General features: G+C 44.5%; 1 protein-coding gene across 2 annotated transcripts in view; it reads right to left on the bottom strand.

Annotated features, from left to right (window-relative positions):
* PYGO1 (pygopus family PHD finger 1) overlaps nt 1-17,685 on the bottom strand; it is a 243,699-nt gene extending 226,014 nt beyond the window's left edge. Inside the window, exon 1 of one of the 2 annotated variants that reach the window (XM_085644137.1) lies at nt 17,539-17,685. In XM_085644137.1, coding sequence (XP_085500263.1) covers nt 17,539-17,563 — 25 coding nt within the window. In that variant the 5' untranslated portion in view covers nt 17,564-17,685. Of the gene's footprint in view, nt 1-17,425 lie in introns of both variants that reach the window. The other variant, XM_085644138.1, reaches the window with a different exon arrangement.
* Between the last annotated feature and the right edge of the window lie 3,532 nt (nt 17,686-21,217).

The following is a 21,217-nucleotide window of genomic DNA, read 5'->3' as shown; positions in this document are numbered from 1 at the left end:
CTTGAAAGCAAGATTGATTATTCTTTGCTTTCAAAATAAAATGTTCACCAAAAAAATGCAAAAACATTTTGCTAAACTACTGTAACATTTTAGGTACCATTTTCCTGCAGCATCATTTAGTCAAATATGTTTATGTATGCTAGTGTTTCCCAAAAATATTCATAATGGAAAATCAGTGTAATCCTGTTTTAATAAGATTATGGGAAACAAAAATAAACAAGCATTGGTAAAGCCAATAGGTCTGAAATTGTTGGTCAGACTTTTGGTTTTGTCAATGCATGACTTGTTTTGGCATGTTTTTTGTAAAACCTTATTGGTGTGGGAGCTACCGGGCCCTCATTATAACAAACATTGGCAAAAGAAAAAATTGTTTTGGTCTCAAAAAGCACACATTGCAACAGTAGTTCCTGGAACTGAACAAAACGACTGTGTGTCGATTATGCTCCTTGTGTAAGAACAGAATGCTGTCACTCACAGTGAAGCTAGCCGAGAGAGACAGAATTTTAATATACACAAAAAGTCATGGTTAACGCCAGACCTAATCAGGGGCCCAATTATTAAATAAAGTTTCGAAAGTGCACTCATGTCCTTGCATTAAGTGCAGATTTATGACTTTCATGAATTTACAAGACTTTACAGAAGTAGGCCAAGAAATAGTACTTCTAGAAAATATTGGTGAACTCTATTTTAGCATGAGCTAATATGCAGGTGTAGATGTGCTCATGCGAAAATCTGAGGGTTTGCAAGTTCACTTTCCCTCCAACCATTTTCTCCCCAACCCTGAAAGAAGTTTTATGTCTGCCATTGTCAGGAGTACATTTTCAACCTTTCTCAGTATGGGAAAAGATTAGAGAAGAGTTGGTAAAAACCCTTAAAATATGCAAATTAGTAGGTTTGCACAGACTCAAAAGGGCATTCCAGCCCTGGAACTGATGCTTACCTTCAGCGCTAGTATGTAGATCTGCTGAAACGTGGCAACACAAGGGAATTGCTAGTATTCAAACCCTACTATGGAAGAAGCCCAGGCATAATCAGAGAGGCTATTCTGGATCTCATTATATAATGAGAATTATGCCATAATTTGTCACCGCATTACATGGCACTAAAGGACAAGTGGATTTTGTTACAGGACTAGTAGATTTATGAAGCAAACTGCCCCAGGGACAAGTAGATATTTTATAAAATTCCACACCCCTGTATCTTTGACCCCAAGCAGTGGAACCACCACCGAATAGGTTGTGACGAGGGGCAGGACCCTTGATGGCTGTTTGACTACAGGGCTACCCCAGTTACGGTAGTCTTCCACTTGGAGTTGATACCCCTCAAAAAACGGGAGGGAGTGAAATACAAGACTAATTAGTCTATGACAATTGATGAGGAGCGTTAGTCGCCCTTATCCCGAATAGTGCAGGGAATTCTGCCTAGATCTGATCCAGGGGGCACTTTTTCCGCCCTGAAGAAAGTCCAGCACCCTTTCTGGTGCCCAGCAGGACTGAAACATGTTGGCTATAGGGTCTTAGGACCATAATATCCCATTTTGACCCTAACATTGTATTTTATTTTCACCACTGACAGTTCCAAGAATAAAATGGATACTGGGAACTGCTGTGGCTTTTAATCTTTATCCCCCTGGCCAAAAACATCTTCATAAGAGCTCCCTGAAATATGGTCGAGCCCACCTCGACTTATAGGGGTCGAGGTGTCCCGATGATGAAGCATGACACCACTAGGGTGTGTGAGGGAATATAAAACAAAAGGAGTTGCCTCCTTCCCCACTGAGTAGTGGTGATTATTTCCAATCTTCATTGAGGGGTCGTAACATCTGAAATTCTAGGTCTGTTCACATTTAACTCATAACTTCACCTCGGAGTTAGTGGTGGGGAGTACTTGTTGGGAGAACAGTATATAACCTGGGAGGGTGTACTCCTCTTCTTCATTTTTCCTCTCAGCCCCCCCCCCCCTGTAAGTTTGGAACCCCTTCCTGCTTACGTCAGTATTTAACAGGGGTGATCTTCACCACCTTCTACCACAGACACTCTTGCTTCAGGCCCTTCAGGACATTAATTCGGTCTTGCTCCCTAACCAATTTGCCATGGCTTGGTAATGAGGGGGAAATAGACAGATAGGTGACGGGGGTCTTGCTAAAAGATTCACCTCCTTTTTCCAAAGCACCAATGCAAACACGCTCCTCACTATACCTCAATCATTGTCCTCCAACTCAGGCAACCCTGTGAATCTATTTTTCAGGGATACTGTTGGGTGTAAAGAAGGTCTAGAGAAATCTCTCTTTGGAGCTATTGTCCCGTCAATGCTAAGGGGCAAATTTGCAAGATGCTTATAAAAAAAACAAGTGGCAATATCTTAACAGGACTAGTTTTAACCAATACAGCCATCGCTTGACCCAATATTTCATTTACATCAAAAGGGTTGCGGAAAATGACCACTATGACATCACCATTGTACCCTTTGCCCATCCCGCCAATTCCTCCCACGTCTTGCCAGCAGAATCTCTTTAGAAAAGTCCTAGTGGCCACACACATTGAAATTCAACAAGTGTATGATTTTGTTCATGAGGACCCGTGTAGATTCCGAACTGCCGGCAGGGAAGCTGGGAATATTGGCCAGGACGATTACATACGGAGCAGATGCCAGCGGTAGATCAATCACAGGAAGGGGGACTAGGCTGGAATGACATCTTTCTACCTGCTTGGCAGCCTGCTTGTCTGTTATGGGATGCACTTCATTGATCCAGCATCTTTATTTGGATCTAGACCAGTATCTGGTGAGGAGACTCGGTTATTGGTAGCCCCTACGCTCCCATGATTAAAGGTCTGAATTGGTAGAGACTTAGAGGAACACTGGGTTTCCTGAGTGAGTAATTACCCTGGAAACAGGTGACTTTGCCAGGTTTGCTTCAATTTGTACCAGACGATCAATAATGGGACACAGTTTAAAATCCAACAAGTCGCCTATGTGGCTACTCAAGTATTTCCAGGTTTCATCTGTGGCAACAGATGTTAACACAGACTTCTTCGTCAGAGGACCTATTGCATGGCGCCAGTTTGCCCTTAGCTGCTGGGTGTTTATTTTTCATAGGTTTTACGACTTTTCTCCTACGCTTAGGTTTTGGTCCACTCTCCGGGTCGGAATCATTGTATTGGTCTCCGCCCAACATACAGATAGTGCTACGCTCACTTACTTGGCCTTTTGCGGATGTGTGCGGAACACTCCCCGGACTAGCTGGCATATCGTTGATAATTTGGCCTTTCTCCCCAGAATGTGCGTCGACAGTTGGACCAGCAGATGGGCTTAACATGGGGGCACTAGGTAGACTCAGGAAGGAAGGCCCAGGAGAGCCACCAGAGGCATGATGATTAACCTGAATTGAGAATAGAGCTGGAGCAAGTCCTTCCGGAGTGAAAGACATCGCTCCACCAATCTAATTTAATTTGTGGCCATGTCAACGGCCCGTGTCAAATAGTTAATTATGGAGCAAGTACATGTTGGTGGGGCACTAGGAGCTCTGGTAATACCCTTGCTTTTTCTCATACTCAAAAAGCACTGCAATAAAAAAAAATATAACGAAAGAAACAGGAGGCTTCAAGAACAATTAGAACATAAAAAGAAAACACTCAGTACCTCTGCAAGTAAATATGTCCTTATACACGCCCCTGCTAGTCCAAATGCAGCCTCTTCCAGCCTAAGACATGTCCGTCTTGGCCCGGGCCAAGCCCAAGCACGCTCCGCATGGGTCTACACTGAGGGACGCCTCTTGATGATTTATGGCACTCCCAGCACCTGACGGCAAGTGTTGTAGCCCCTCCTAAGGCTGAGTAAGGAGCCGGAACAGTAGTCCCCTGCAATGATGCAAACAGTGGAATCAAACACAAATCCACAAATTTGCTGGTACTTACAAACTCCACCACCCATTTCCCTCCGCCAGAGATTGATACGCTGTCAATTGCAGGAGTAAATCTCTTTCCAGACTGGTATCGAAATAGAACACCCTCTCACATTTGTTGGGGTATGAGTACAAATATGTATGTATGTAATATATATATATATATATATATATATATATATATAATCTACTGACGGTTGCCAGTAGATAGATATAGGAAAAGCGTTTTTTGATTTTCTTATAACTTTGGCGTTGTTTGACAAATGTTTACAAAATTTTCCCAAAAAACTTCTCTTTTTAGATCAGCTCCTATCTTGGAAGTTTGGGGGTGATTCGTCAAGGGGGGGCTGAGAAAAAAGGGGGTCCCAAAACGTGTTTTCCCCATGCAATTTCCATAGGAAACTTTAGACAAGGCTACAGGTCAAACTGCTGAATGGGATTATGACAAATTTGGCAGGGAGAGAGGTCTTGGTCCAGAAAGCAGCTTTTGTTTAAAAGGGGTAAATCCGTTCAGTAGTTTTTTTAGAAATAGCAAATTTTACAAATATCGATATTTGAGAATTCTGACATCTGATTGTCTGAGGCGTTACGAGCACGAGCTTGCAGCTCACTGGCTGCGAACTGTTGAAACTAGGAAGTGTTGGCAGCCATTTTGTGATTCAGTCCGTCAGCTCGCATCGTTCCCTCTAGAAGGCATCGGGTCCGTAGTTCTACCTCTGCGAGGCAACACTGAAATTATACCGCAGCTCTGTCTGTACGAGATACCCCTTTCACGTCCCTCTCCCCACATCACCAGCTTGCGGCTATGCCTTTAGAAGCCAGTCCGTCGGCTCGCAGCTCTGCGTCTGCGAGCAACCCAGTTAGCTCGTAGCTGTGTCGGTGTTAGCAGGCCCGCCGGCCCGTTGCTCTCCCTCTGCGAGTCAGCCCGTCAGGTCACAGCTCGGGCCCGCAGCTGTACCTTTGCGAGCCAGCCCGTTAGCTCAAAGCTGTGTCTCTGCTAGCAGGCCTGTCGGCCCGTTGCTCTCCCTCTGCGAGTCAGACCACAGCTCTCCCTCTGCGAGCCAGTACGCTGCTGTGCTTTTGCGAGCAGACTGCCTGTAGCTCTTCCTCTGCGAGCTGAGCCCACAGGTCGCAGCTCTTCCTTTGTGAGTCTGCCCGATGGCCCGCAGGTCTCCCTCTGCTAGCCGGACCACAAATATCACTCTGTGAGCCGATATTGGGAATATAAGGCGGCTCTAAAAAGAGCCCTTCTGTTTATTAGTTGGAGCTACATGTAAGTGCGGATGCACAGCATCAAGTTATTCAGAGAAACTCTGTTTCCCTCATCTGTGAAGTGTAGTCCATCACTTCTGTAGATATCAGCCATATCAAAACATATGTTGTTGTTGCAGATCGACCCCATTCTATGGTCTCTGAGGTATGCAGACACAGCTTTGTTGACATTCTTCCTAGATTTTTCAATCTTATTACAAAATTGGTTTGACCATTTCCACTTCTGTCTTTGGCATGTATTGGAATATACAAAGACATTTTGAGGCAAAAGTAACATCAATTGTCCAAAGGTGTCCTTCATAAGCAAATCCAAACCTACCCTAGTCAATGTGTCTAGGTCGTTACCACCACAGTGCACAATCATGAGGTCAGGGTGTTGAAGATGCAAACAGGTGTTAACCAAAGGCAGCAATTGGTGCCACTTCAATCCTCTCTCTGCAAACCATTTAATGTGCACATTTTGTAAACCTAGGTCTAAGTCAATACGTCTCTGTTCTGCATACCTCTTGCACCAGAAAACATAGCTATGTCCTACAATCCACACTAGCATTTTGAAGGTATAGCTGGAAGATATGGATAGATTTCTGTAGCTCATCATGCAGTCGGTTTGTAGAATAAGAGATAAGTTTAAAGATGGGGAACTACTTTTTTTTTTTTTTTACATACAAAAGGTTAACCGATTGGGAGATGAAATGCATTGTTTCCTATAAAGTAGGGTATATATTAGTTTTGAGGAAAAGCATCTTTGTTATTGGTCAATAAAAAAGCAGTTTATACGTGGAGTACATATTATAGGATAAAATTTGCTCAGCTCAACCACACCTGCTAATTGTATTTGGAAGGTGCAGTTCAAACTTGAAAGAATGGTGAACTTTTGACCTGCACGTGCCGTTAAATGTTCGAGAAAATGTTGCAAAAAATATATAGGTAAATTATAACTTATAACAGACTACTGTTACAGTTAGTTTTTCACTACAAAAAGTATGCACATCTTTTTAAAAATTACTTAAAAACAATATAGGTTTCAGGGACATTGTAATTAGAAATTAGCATTTATAAAACCTTTGAAATTTACAGAAAAAACCATAGGTTTTACAGACGTTATAGTTAGAAATAAGCATTTAAAAAACTATTGAAATTCACTGAAAAAAACCCGTAAGTTTTCAGGTACGTTATAGTTAGAAATTAGCATTTAAAAAAACCTTTGAAATTCACTGATAAAACCATAGGTTTTCACCCTTACAAAACCATAGAAATTCCACCATTATAGTTAGTTCAGCTAACTATAACTCGCGCACCCGCAATGCTCTGCTGATGATGCCACATATTACATCATTCATGACATGGTCAGTGACATCACTGATGACATCATCCACGTAAAAATCTGATTCACCTCCTCACACTAATATAAACTTTGATACACCCACTAAAAAATACAGACTACCATTTTCGAAACGATCAACACACCAATACCAGTTACTACATACGCACTCAATGATTCCTAGGTCTACACACACATCCACTCATTCACCCCCACAATTATTCATACATGCAGTCACTCTTCAATGCAACACTATCATATGCACTCATACACCTTTACAGACAGTCATACACCACCACTCATCCATGGAGTTACTCCCACACCTAGTCAGTCATGCAAAGAATCAATCACAATCCCATTTACTCACCTATACAGTTATACACACACCACCTCACTTATTCATAGATACGAACGCATACTTACTCTCTTATATTATCAGTGATACAAGTACACACTCATCTATACAGCTACTCTCACAATCACTGACTTTCACGTATAGTTATTTATATACTCCAACTCTCACATACACTGCCTTTTACAAATGTAGTTACTTACACATGTACCAGTGAGACATGCATTCACTCACCAACACACCCATACACACTCATCCACCCATACAGCTGTTTCCACATGCACTCTTGAACTCAATCACCCAGTAAATCAACCACTCACACATGTATGCACAGTCACACACCTCCCACTCACCCACACACACACACACACTCAAGTCTCCCATACAAACACTCGGGCAACCAATCAATGACCCATATAGACACTCATGTAGCTACTGACCAACCCATGCAGCAGCTTATACAATAGTTACAGTGACACAGTTAGTCATTAACCTATGCATTCAGTAAGACACATGTAATCACTCACTTAAACAGTCAGTCATGCACCTACTAAATCCTCAATCCAGACACTTATACACCCACTCATTCTTCAATACACCTTGGAATATATAGAATACATATTTAAACTTTATAGAAACACAAAGTCACTGGTTGATGTCATCAGTGATGTCACTGACCATGTCATGAATGATGTAATATGTGACGTCATCAGCAGTGCATTGCAGGTGCGTGAGTTATAGTTAGCTGAACTAACTATAACAGTGGAATATCTATGGTTTTGTAAGAGTGAAATGTCCCGCTAACTATAAGGTCCCTGAAACCTAGGTTTTTTTCAGTGAATATGAATAGATATACATACATACATATATATTTGTACGCAAATATGTGTATATACATATACATACACCCCCCCCCCACCTCCCATGGTGAGTGATGCATGTGCACCCCTGCCCCGAGTGTAGCGATGTCTACATCCCTTGTGAGGATTTATGTTGTCCGGAAGGGGTGCCAAAGCGCTACCCTTATAGCGGTGAAAGATACTGCCTTTGCCAGGAGATCAGTAGAACAGGCGCTCTGGTGGCAGCATACCATGTAGTGATCAGTAGTAGCGAATAGGCCTTTTTACTTGTGTCATTGGAGTGAGGCCTACAGGCTCACTCATATAAAGTTTTATTGCTGTGGGCTTAAGTCATCCTTGGCCTACATCCAGTTAGTATGTAGCGCTGAACATGTGTGGTTGCATGTTTGTGCTGCATGTTTGTGCTGTGAGGGTATGTGACCGTGAATGGTACATTACATGGAAGACTCAGGGTTCCTTTTGGGATATCCAGGGCTGACTGGAGGGGTAATGAGGAGATTAAGGACTACCCCCAGACAGATTTGGGAATTGCTGCATTCCTGAGAGTTGGGTGGGACACACACTGAAGGACGGAGAGTCAGACTCCTCAGTACATTTCTAAGGGTGCACTTTGATTCAGGGAGCGGTCACTGGAAAAGGGCCAGGGCACATCTCAGGAAGGAGATGGGACTGATAAGAAATCATAAAGAGTAGGGATGGGGTCTTCGTGTAACCTGTCGATGCATATTATCACTGTGACTGACTTCCAGGTGTGAACTCTAGTCACTCCCATGGCCTCTGTTGTCGGGCAAACAGATGTGGAGTCACTCCTGCTGTGACAGACTGCTTTCTGGAGGATGGGGGAGTGGGCACTTCAAAAGGAAGCACACCCCAACACAAACTTCAAAAGACTGAGACTCTACATCACATTTGGTGTCTGGAAATGGACTGTAAGGGGGCACAAGGCCCCCACAATTGTCAACTGTAAAGCAGCCAGTTGGGCTGTATCTCATGAAAGAGAAGCTCTAAAGGACTTCTGCCTGCATTCAAGACTGGGTGGGGGATAGGGTCTGCCAGTCGCCCAGGGAAATCCAAGAGTGCCTGCCGCTGAAGCACCAGTGACTGCCTGCTTGCCAAGACCAGTGTTCCCTGTGAAGGAATAGGAGAGCGCTTGAGGGAGCGTGGTCCAGTGGGGAACCTTGTGGATTATGTCCATAGCGAGGTGTGAGGAGACGGCTGCTGCACCAATCAGGTCATTACTCATGTACAAATTCATATGCCATAAGGGGCCACTGTGAAGTTAGCTGAAGTGAAGGGACCAATCGGGTCATTCCAAGTGTGCGGAGTGAAGTCACAACCCCGCATTCCAGCGGGTGCCACTGTGATGAGGAAGTTACTGCCTTGCTGATCGGTCCAACGCCCATGTGCCGAGTAAGGTCGGTGGTCACATACAGCAGCGGGCTACCATGAAGAATAAAGAACATTGCCTGGTACGGCCGCTGTACAGAGGAGAAGATGCTGTGGTGATCTGTGCAATCGTCCCCCACTCCCTAAGAAAAAGTAAAAACAAAAAGAGGAGGAGAAGGAAAGAAATGGAAAATGCCACTGTAAAAGGAGGAAAAAAAGTTAAGGACTGGCCAACCAACCCAGACACCGAGGCACACTCATTTACTGGTAGATGTAAAAATGAGATCAGAAAAAGTCATTCAGGGCAAAAGCACCAATTAAACAACCATTATTCCCTATTGTACACTGTCAAGGATGGAAGCAAGGTGTAAATGACACGCAGACAGGCCAATGGCTGAACGAAAGGCACGCTATACGAATATATATTAACATCTATGCACGTTTCCTTAAATTATTATTTATTACAAGATCATGGCAGATAGCTAAACCGATCAGGCCTTATGAAGAAATTTTCGCAAGAATTAATTTAGTGAAAATCTTATACCCTTAAGATTTGTCTAAAGGGGTAACTACCTTACAAAAAAAAATCTGGCATCAGGCACAGTGTCATAAACTTACACAAGTAGGCAAAAATAAAGTTGGCAGAGCAAAATACTACCTCTTCCAAGAGGGCCTAATCAGGATTGTCACAATGCAAATTGTCTTTCTCCACAGGCTATCTGACGGGGTAGCCAGCATCAAAACCCTTTCCTTCTATGGTAATCTGTGAAATTCCATGTAACAAAATATCTTTCGTAAACTTGAATATAGAGTAATAATAATCCGGAATCAATTATCTAGTTTTTTTACATGTGCTTTCAGAATAACTAGGTTAGGCATCCAGTCTTTATTGTAACATTTACTAACAATCAGGTCTATAATCTTGATCATTGGCTTGCCACCATAACCAAGTCAGACCCACTGTGTTTTATGGAGCATAAACTTTCCTGCAAGGCAACCATCAAGTAGGCTGTAATAAGATTACATATATGTACACAATTATAGTTGCAAAAAATAAATAAAATCCTTCCTTACAGATGCACATAGGGTTTATCATGGTGCCCATTTTCTATCCCCACGGTGGGCTCGACTTGGACACCAAAGTCCTTGCCTACTACAGTAACCTGTGAGATTATACCTAACTAAATATCTACCTACAAGCTTTAGCACAGTGTAATAACAATCCATTCTTAAAAACCTATTGATTTTAAAACCTGTTTCTAACAATAAATAAGTCAGGTCTTCTGATTTTATTATGAGGTTTCATAATAACTGATCAAACCTATAGAATCTTGCATGACATTTCGCAATAAACTGATAAGGCCTAGTTACCATTGGCTTGATACCATAACATACAATGGCCTATTCAAGTGCACTTAAACTTCAAGCTATCGTGCATACAGTGATACAATTACAAATATGTTTGCAAAACAATACACAACCCCTCTCAATAGCACCTATCGAACGATCACAGTGAAAACCCCTAGGGTTTGTCAGAGTGGCTGGCAAACACAAAAACTCTTGCCTACTACGGTAATCTGAGAGAATACACGTTACAAATTTCCTGCCTATAACCTGAAAGACAATGAAATAACACCACTCTAAACTACTAGATTTAACAAATGTTTTTCACAATAAGTAAGCTAGACCGACTTCCTCTGTCATGAAATTTCATAATAAACTAATCGGGCATATAGTCATGATCAATGGTTTGCCACCATAATCCCCTCAATCCTGTTGCTTTGAGTAGGAGCTTTGCAAGAAGCCAAAAAGTGCATTACAAGCACTATTTTCAGTAGAAGCACCCACCTTTGGGCCAATCCAATTCTGTACTCATGGACAAACGTGTGGGTGGAGCCTAATCCCCTGCCTCAGTAGCACTCTGCTGAAAGGTCTTTTTTGTAGCTCACACAAGGTTTGTCGACAGCTGCACTATCAAACCAGATTTAAAACGCAAGATTGGAGCCAAGAACTGTGGTGCATAGGAAAGATTGGACATAGCAAGAGAAATAGGACTACATGGTAAAATGGACAAACATAAGAGAGTAGATGCAGATTCGACTGCGCTGAGCAGAAAGTAGTGAGTCAGAATGGAGAGCATACAGTGCTTAATTTGTAAAATAACTGCTGGGTCCAAACGTTTCCTCAGTAACTGCAGAAGGGAGTGTGGGATGAATGCCAAAGCTGTGTTGTGTTGATTCCCCTTCAAGCCTCTTTAATCTATCACCAGGCGCTCCCTGCTCCTCAAACTCACTCCTGCAATTCTTTTTCGTCCCTGCTTTCTCCCTTTGTAACTTTTTTCCGCCATGCTCTTCTTTTTTTGCTTTTCTCTCTCTTGTCCTGGGTAAAAGTTTGATGAGAAAAAAAGATAAGCGCTGGTGCCCAAAAATGAATGTTACTAGCAACGCCCAATGAACAGGGATGCTGTGCTTATACAATGTATATGCAACACACGGATCCTGCCGTGTGTGCAGTGGATATACATACCATGACATCTCACAACAATCAGGGTTGGGATGATATTAACAAAGGCTATTATCCCAGCAGATCTCGCGGCCATTTCTAACTCCAACCTAAGTGCAGGCCCATAATCTTTCAGCAAAATATCTCAGAATGGCAAGCCCAGTGAAGTAATCAGCTAAGAGGACAATGATCATAAAAACATACCATGGACGGGCCTGCAGAGTTCTTACAGCTGCTAGCTTACTGAAAGCCATAAACTGTGTACCTGTGTCTCACACTTGGCAGTGTCCCATAACACGATACCCACACCACGGTGGTGATCACAGGGGGCATGAAAACACAGCTTACATAGCATACCAAGACAACACAAATCGCCCGGCTAAATGGAAAAACACCTTCTCTCTTCACCTTCAAGTCGCCAAGTCAGTAATCATTCCCTATGGTGAAAAAATCTCCACTTCCATCTTCCCGACCTTCAAAGGGGAACTCACCATCTCCATCTACAGAACTGGAACCATTCTCATACAGGCCACCAACCCGCACCTCACCTCACCACTTTTGACCGCCACTTCCACACACTTCTTGCCTCATTAACTCAACTGAGCCGTCAAACCATATCTCCCCAACACACCATCACCCTTACTAATAATGTGGAACTGATCCCATCTCCCTGCCCTGAAGAACCTCTCTCCAACTCATGGACATCCACCATCACTCACTATAATCACACTACCTCTATCATTACTCTACGACGCCAAACACCCACAACTATTACATCTACTGAGCACACCAGGAACAACAAACTCACAATTAACAACCACAAGACCGATCTAGATCTTGACAGCTCGGACTCTAACCTCTGCCCTCCCGTGACCGAAATACCCACAGGCACTCTCCGCTCGACCCGTGATAATCTGAACCCTCCCTCACAAACTACCTCTTCCTCCAACACAGACCCTTTTCCCCCGACCCTTACTTCCCCCATGTCCAACGTCATCTCCAATCCAGTGGTTTCTCTCCCCCCTACTACCACTGCACACTCGCCCGCCAATGTCCCACATCCACAGACACAACCGGTCTCCACCGATTACCTCACTGACAACCCATGCGACATCCTCATGGCCAACGTTGTCACCAATCCTTTAAACTCGTTCCCCCTATTATCAATACACGCTCCCCCTCCGCCGTCGCACAACCTGCCTCCACCGCTAATCTCAATGACATTCCCCGGAAATCTGACTTCTTACCTAGAATTTCTCTCCCTCCTCACTTGGACTCCTCCTTTGAACCCCTTGAATGGGAGCATTACTAATCCGGCTCCCCGCGTCCAACCTCTCCCCTCTCCTAACCCCACTGACTCTGTCCAATCCCCTACCCCTGTTCACTCTCCCTCCAAAGACCCAAGTAATTCCCGGCCCCTGCCTAAAACCTTATACTTTTTCAGCTCAATAGCACAGCAACTGAACAGAATGGAGCTGATAATTAACTCCCTTGCTGCTGATTTCCTATACTTACAACAAGATCTTCTCAACAGGACCAAGCCGCCATGCTCCCTCTCCCCGGGTAGATTTCCACCCACCCCACTCAATACCGCTCCCTTGGCCCCTCAGTGCACCCCTCGTCCCTCGTGTCCGTCAGCGAGTCAGGCACTTCGACCTAACCGGGATCGCCAACCCTTTTCGATACCGAAACCTGATGAGACCAACGACTCTTACCTCACTTTGAGTCAGAAGCCAGCCCCTTTCCCCATCCCTGTTATTATCGGCACTAACAGAATCCCTAAAAATGTCCACTCGCCTAGACCTCCTGCTCAATACTGCTCTATCCACCTTACTCCCCCCCCATCATCGAGGCTCCCCGTCCTCTCTCTTGATTGCTCCTCAACTGCAGATCAGCAGTACAACACGCCACAGACATTGCTGAAGCTCTACTCGCTTAAGAAATTGACATCGCTTTCCTCACTGAATCCTGGCTCAATATCCACTCCACACCCATTCTTGACATTCTCACCCCTCCAGGGTACACCATCATCAGACAAGACAGACCGATCAAAACGGGGGGAGGACTAGCCATCATCCACAAGGCAGGAATACAGATTACCAAACTGAAACCTGCAGAATACCTATTGTTTGAATACCTGGGTGTCGAACTCAATGCCAAGGTCACCTCACCCATCAAATTCCACACCATCTACCATCCTCCTGGAGAGCGTACCTTTTTCTCCGAAGAACTAACAGACCTAATATCACGGTTCTCCTTGACAGACACTAAAGACGTGTTCCTGGGTGACCTCAATATCCACTGGAAAGACCCAGAAGACTCCACTGCCCAGAACCTATCCAACCTACTTGAAATATATAACCTCAAACAACTCTACAATAAACCAACTCACATCAAAGGTGCAACACTGGATGCGATCATTACCAACAATGATCTGATCTCTCTGACAGTGATTTCTCCCATTGACTGGTCCGACCACCACCTCATTCTGTTCAAGATTGATGCACTTGTCTTCCACCAACCTATTCGTGATGACAAACCTAAACACTGGACCTGAAATATCAAAGCAATCCCTTTATCCGAACTCGAATCCAAGATTCATGCCCATCTTCAACTCCAACCCTCATCATCGACGGCCGATGACCTCACTACACACTTTAACTAAAAAATGACAGAGGTTCTAGACCAAGTAGCTCCTCTCAAACTCAAACAATCGAGGCGAAACAAATCTAAACCCTGGTTTAACGTGGATCTGAATGAGGAAAGGCGTTAACTCAGACAAACGGAAAGGCCTTGGAGACAAAACCCCTCGATCTTACACCTAGCGCAACTTAGATCTGCTCGGTAAGCATACAAAAAACACATTTTCAGTGAAAAGGCGTCTTTCTTCCTCAGCCAACTAGATCTGGCAAAAAACAGACCGAGAGAACTCTTCAACATTGTCAAAAGCCAAACTAACTACACTCCCTCAAGAAATCAAAGCCACCAATGAGCGTTGTGAAGAAATTGCCACCTTCTTCACTAATAAAGTCTCGAAAATTGATCAATCCTTCATCCAAACCTCTAACCCTCCTTCCCTCTTAACCTGCCCCACTCTAACCATTCCTGATCATTCAGAAAGAGTTCTTACCAAGGACAATCAGGTCTGCCTCCAGCTAAAAAAACAATGCGCATTGGTCCGACTTTGAGATAATGTCGGAAAATGAGGTTTTCAGTATAATTTCTAACCTAAAACCTTCCTCCCACACTATGGACCCCATCCCATCCACAATCAAAAAAAGAACTTAACCACACCATTTCCCCTTTCTGGACAAAAATCATCAACGCCTCTCTCACCTCAGGCTGTGTCCCAGACTCCCTTCAACTTGGACAAATCACACCCATTCTCAAAAAACCAGGGGCCGACCCTAATGATCTTAACAACCTCAGACCTATCTCCAACCTCCCATTCCTTGCAAAAACATTGGAGAAATGCGTTCTCCACCAACTCAACAAACACACTGATGAGTTCAACCTCCTCGACACCTTTCAATCAGGATTCTGGAAAATAGCACGGAAACAGCTATGCTCAATGTCTCTGACGATATTCACAATGCTTTAGATGAAGGTGATGCCTGCCTACTCATCCTTATTGACCTATCTGCGGCATTCGACACAGTAAATCATCCAGCGCTTCTGGAAACCATGTCGAAGCGCTCCGGCATCAATGGCACAGTACTAAAATGGTTCACCTCTTTCCTTCAACAGCGCTCGCAACAAATTAAAATCAACTCCTGTCTCTCGAAGCCAACAAAAGTCACACTTGGGGTCCCGCAAGGCTCAATCCTCTCCCCGGCCCTCTTCAATCTTTTCATGGAGCCCCTCACAATCATCTTGAAAAAAGCTGGAGTAAATTACCACCTTTACGCTGATGACACCCAAATCTATTTCAAAATCAAGTCTCCCAGTGACATCCAACACCTCAATGCCACTCTAACCGAGATCCAAACTTGGTTCAACGCTAACCACTTAAAACTCAATCCAGATAAAACCGAACTAATCCTATTCTCTCCAAAAAGCAACCATCGTCCAATCTAAGAGTGGCTCTAGAATCTGATCGCCCTAAACTGCCCCATCGTCCTATCGGACTCAGTCAAGTCTCTAGGCATCACCCTTGACAAGAACATATCTTTGGAGGCCCACATCAAAAACTCTGCAAAAAGTGCTCTTTTCTCTCTAAAACACCTCAAGAAATTGAAACCTTTTCTTCCCCATGATGACCTAAAGACAGTAGTCCAATCCCTAGTTCTCTCTAAAACCGACTACGGGAACGCCATCCTAACAGGGACTCCAAAAGCTCACATAGCCCCTCTAAGGGCAGTGTTGAACATGGCCGCTCGACTCGTATCTGGAGTAAAAAGATTTGATCACATCACTCCAGCTCTCAACTCCCTCAACTGGCTTCCCATGGAAGGGAGGTGTATTTACAAACTGGCCTACATTACAAACAAAACCCTTCACTCTCCGGCCCCTAACTACCTGAACAACAAACTGGCAAGAGCAGGTCAATCCAGATCGCTGAGAAGCTCCAACTCACTCCTTCTTATTCCTCCGAAACTGAAAAAGAAAACCACACAATACCGATCGTTCTCTGGCAACGCTCCCAGGATGTGGAATGCTCTCCCTAGAGTCCTCAGATGCAACCCCTCCTTCTCCTGTTTCAAAAGGGACCTGAAAATCCATCTCCTTAACAAATACTTTCCTGACCAACGTCAACTAACCTAGACTTTAATATCCGAGTTTAGCCCTCTCTCTCTTGACATTCAAGGATAGTTGGTGACCGGACTGTGTTAACAACCTTATCTTTCATGCTGTATTTTTTTTTTTATCCCTGGTTTTGCTTCCTTACTGCCTACTATGTAATGCAATTTCCGTCTGTTTTTCTTTACAGTATGTATGTAAAGCGCTCTATAAAACTTTTAAAATAAAATAAATAAATAAATAAACACTCCCGAACACGGTGTAGCGTGCTACCGATGTAGGCAAGCGCTCAGCGTCCCACACAGGGGTAGTAAGTGCTATAGAAGTGTTATTGTGACGAATGCATAGCTGCCACTTCAAGAAAATGCTGGCTTTTAAATCAACATCAAAATGCATTTGGGACTTGTAGTTCCACTTTTTATAGTAGAAAGCATGGACAGTGGATACAATGCTTAAATAGTCTTCAGGAGTCACACACAACATGGCATGAACTGGTATCTGCGCTCGAGTTCTCTTTTCTTCTGAACCGGCATGCTCCAACAATAAAACAACAAGCGGGTGGGAGAGGATTTAAAACACCCGTGGGAGATACGGAGGGGAGCAGGCCATAAAGGTGCTAGGCGGCCCCTTCAACCTGGGGAATGACGCAGGCCCCTGCGGTGCAGGGTTTCCCTAAACCTTCAGTGACCCCAAAAGCTTCGGGGGGCTCTATTCAGCCCACAGCCAGTTAATATCTGTGAGATAAGGGGATTAAATGCCCCCCTCTTAACGTTCTAAAGGGGCCCTCATCATTTTGCGCTGTGCCACTGCATTCGACATACTTCTTGTGGGGCAAACAAACTTTTTTTTTTTTTTTTATCAAACCCGCCTCTACTTCTGGCTGCTTTTCCAACACACCCATGTTTAAATACAACCACGAACTCTATACAGCGACTGCTCCAGATATGGGATCCAAAAAGTGTTATACAAACACAATTGCATCGTTTGCCTGCCGGAAAAGGGAGTTCAACAAACGCTGGCGCCGTGCACATAGTTTGCAATTTATAGGTTTTCATATTATTCCTGCTTGCCTGACTCCGTCAAATACTCACTGCCTGACATATCCTTCCGCCTCTAGGCAAGCTCTTCCCAACACGCCTCGTCAATCAAGCAAACCCCCTAATAAAAATACACGAGGGGCAAAAACAGAACTGCTTTCTTTTACCAGAGGCTGTACTCGGGACAACCATATCTTTTCCTAGTTGCTGATAAAACTGATTGGAGAACAACGTGACTTGGACAACGGAGGCGGGGCTTAGTCCTGACCACGCCCCTCTGGATGCAGAACAGGACCCGCCTTTTCAGCCCCTCTCCTAACGTGCTGCAACTCTCACTCCTTGTTGCCGCCTTTCAACTTCCTTATATTGCGCGAGACACCTTAACAGTGGCGTAATTTCATAGTGCAGCAGGTGCACTGCAGCGAGACCTAGAGGCACGACGGTAAACTCTGGTTATTGTTGTATTTCGCCGTTTAACAGCGGCCGGGGGTTTCATTTTTCTTCTCGTACAGTGGCCCATGACACGCTGCTAAGCAGGCGCGCCACACCCATTGGACTCAAAGGGCTTCCTTCTCCCCCCCCCCGTCCCCCTCCCGTCGTGTGTGGCAGCCCGGGATGAGACAGCTTCCCGGGCACGCACACAGCCGCACCCGAGCACTTCACAGGTCTTTAAAAGACCATTTGCATGTTAGTGAGACCTTCCTGTTGTTTCACCCCTTCTAAGAGCCCCTGCAGCTCCACTCTGTCTATTGCTTAAAGATTCAGCCCCCCCCCCCACCCCCGAAATCAGCTCCACTCTGCCTATTGCTTAAAGATTCAGCCACCCCTGACATTTTTTTCTTAGCCCCCCTCCAAAAAAAATTTGGCTCTAGTTGCGCCTCTGCTGCTAAGCCACTGACTTAACCATAACTTTTCGTAACTAATGGTACGGTGCATTCTACCACTTATATGTTTCCTATGAAAGACAAGACTCCGCTCATTACTTCAATTAAGTCCTTGATGGCATTTTTTTAATTCCAGGAAAAGCCAAAATCTCTCACAAAAATATGACCCATTAAAACAAAGATTTCCCTAGAAGGCATTCCAGTATCACGCATCAGGCGTTAGACTAATGCATTTCAGTGTGGTGGTCTGCATCACCTCACTAAAATGCATTGTCACGCATAATAGGCTGATAGTGTCTGGGCTGTCAAGCCGGTAGGGCTGCTAAACTTACTAAACTAAGGTGCTGCTGACGGCACTAGGATTCTTGGGGGATGGCTGAGCTACAAACTGCTAGAATGTATCAATAGAGATGTTATGAATCCCCCCTGGCGTGGCATTACATTTTGATCGACGTCATAGGCGCCGGCCCGCGCGACGTTACATCCTGTTGCTTGCTCGGGCTGCAGTTAAGTGTGGTAGGCTGGCCTAGGCTATGGCAAATTATAGCAGCGCTGCTGGCACTGCCTTGCGTATGGTGGCAAATTAAAATCAGCCATCATTGTGTGTATGGTTTATGACTCCCAAGAGTTTGGAGTCCCAGAAGTATTCTCAAACTTACAGACTTGCAAATTGTAGGTTTTGCTTTACGCAAGCTGCACTCGGCCACGCTGAAGACTTCTGGAGACATAAAAGTAGTGGACATGATTATGTCGTGAACTGCTGGCTTTGTGATTGAGTCGAGCAAGAGATATAATGCACATGCCAGAAAGTAGAATAAAAAGAGCATAGATCCTAAAAAACTGAATAAATTAGCAAAACACAATTTTTGCCTGATGAAGGCAGCACATAGAGCAGTAAGATAAAAGGAAATTTATAAATTTACATCATCTGCATCATATGACTATTAAGAAGCTGGACCCCCGGGAAGTTGGAAGATTTTATTTGCCAATAGCAGGACATGTAAGGCTGTCTCTGCGCATTCTGCCACCAGACCAGCTGCATTTGTCGTACTTAGATTCCAGAACCATTCCCCTTTCACATTCTATAACATGCTAATGGTGGCAACATGGTGGAAGCATGGCAGCAATATGACTAGACAGCATATACTCCATCTCAGCACATCTTCCTCCTTTACAACTAAAACAAAATGATGCTCTAAAATGAGGTTCAACAGAGGCTGAATTGACCTACAGAAATAACATCATAATATTTACAATTTTAAGGATCCCCATATATTATGAGAGGCATATGAGAAAATGCTACTATGTATCCTATAAATTCTAAATTCATCCAGGTCCAAATGCAAGCAACAAGGTTTCCTTTCACTTGCCACGATTTTGATTTTATACAAACAGACTTATTTTTATGCGGGGGGGGGATTTGGTTTGGTTATTGGGGGAATTGTAAACGTTTTATGTGTTGCTGGGGACGTGCTCATTATTTAGTGGGGGAAGTTATTTTAAAAACAAGCGCTGCTATTTTTTATCCACTCGGAGCTTCCTCAACTTCGGTTTTTAAACCAAACGCTGGCTGTTTTAATGTGTGTGTTACTCCGTTTCTTTTCGCCCTGCTCACTATCTTCATATAGGGCTTAGCGGCCATTTTACCTGTGCCGTCTGTCATTTGCGAGTAGCGCTCTAGCTCTCGCACGCTGCACGCGCCCACTTCTATCCCTACTTAATGAGCGAGGCTCGGACGTGCAGCGGGCGCGCCTAAAGGCAAGCCCGTCCGCGCCAAGTTAGCGGCAGAGGCTAGTTATGCTGCCCGTTCTGTACTAACTGTCGGAGTCCACCTCCAGCTGTCAAGTGAGTTCCTTAAATAATTTCGGCCGCCCCACTGCCCTTGTCTTGGTTATAGGCCCCCACCCTTTAGAGCAGATTTCTCGTGTGCTGACTGTGGCCTTGTTTTCAATCCTGAGCTCCGCTCGGCTCTCACCAACTGTCCGAGAAGGCAGCGTGTGAAAGCTGCCTTGATAAATACCAGATCAGTGAGGTCTTTGAATTGCTGACGCATAATGCCCTCGAATTATTGTTTATTACAGAGACCTGGCTGGACGTCGGTTCCAACCCTATTATTGCATTGGTCACCCCTGTTGGTTTTAAATTCTGTAGGGTGGACCGCCCTGTTGGTAGAGGAGGTGGTGTAGCAATTCTTTATAGAGAAAACGTAATATTTCATAGTGAAGTTTCTAGCCTATGGGATGGGTGTGAGGTTTTGGATTTCACCATTCACTTTTCGGATCATTTTACATTAGGCGGTTCTCTTATTTATCGTCCCCCTGGCTCAGCCAGTGCGTTTCTGAAATCTTGTGGGGATGCGCTAGCTGAACGCTCACTACGTTTTTCCCACTTCGTGGTTTTAGGTGATGTGAATTTTCATCTTGACCAACAAGACACAAAAGAGTCGGTGGCTTTCCTTGATTCTCTTCAACTTGCTCACATTACTCCGTGGGTTTCTTCACCAACGCATCAGGGTGGCCACATTCTTGACCCTATCTGCTCTAATTTCCTATTGGTAGTGGATGACCCTTCGCCGGTCCCGTGGTCGGACCATTTCCTCATCGGTTTCTCCTGGGATACTAGTTGGCCAGTTCAGTCTTTGCGCTCTTCCCGTCCTCCGACGTTTACTAAAATTGATCCTTTGCAATTTAAGATTTCCCTGGCAGCTTCTAGGCCCCCTCGCCAACAAGATCTTTCAGGGTGTGTGGCCGCGTTCACGAGGTGGATTGCTGATGCAGTGTCCTCACTTTTCGTCGCCCAGCCCATCCAAGCTTACCAGGGAATCGCCTTCTAAACCGTGGTTCCTGCCGGAGCTGAAAGTCCGGAAACATGAGTGTAAAGTGTTGGAGAGGGCCTGGCGCTCTAGTGGCTATTGCCCCTTGGCAAAGCTCACGCTGAGAATTAAACAAAAGAGCTATTACGC

This window comes from Triturus cristatus, chromosome 3_1 (genome assembly GCF_964204655.1).
Source record: "Triturus cristatus chromosome 3_1, aTriCri1.1, whole genome shotgun sequence".
NCBI classification, from domain to species: domain Eukaryota; kingdom Metazoa; phylum Chordata; class Amphibia; order Caudata; family Salamandridae; genus Triturus; species Triturus cristatus.
This window is presented reverse-complemented; position numbering and strand designations above follow the sequence as displayed.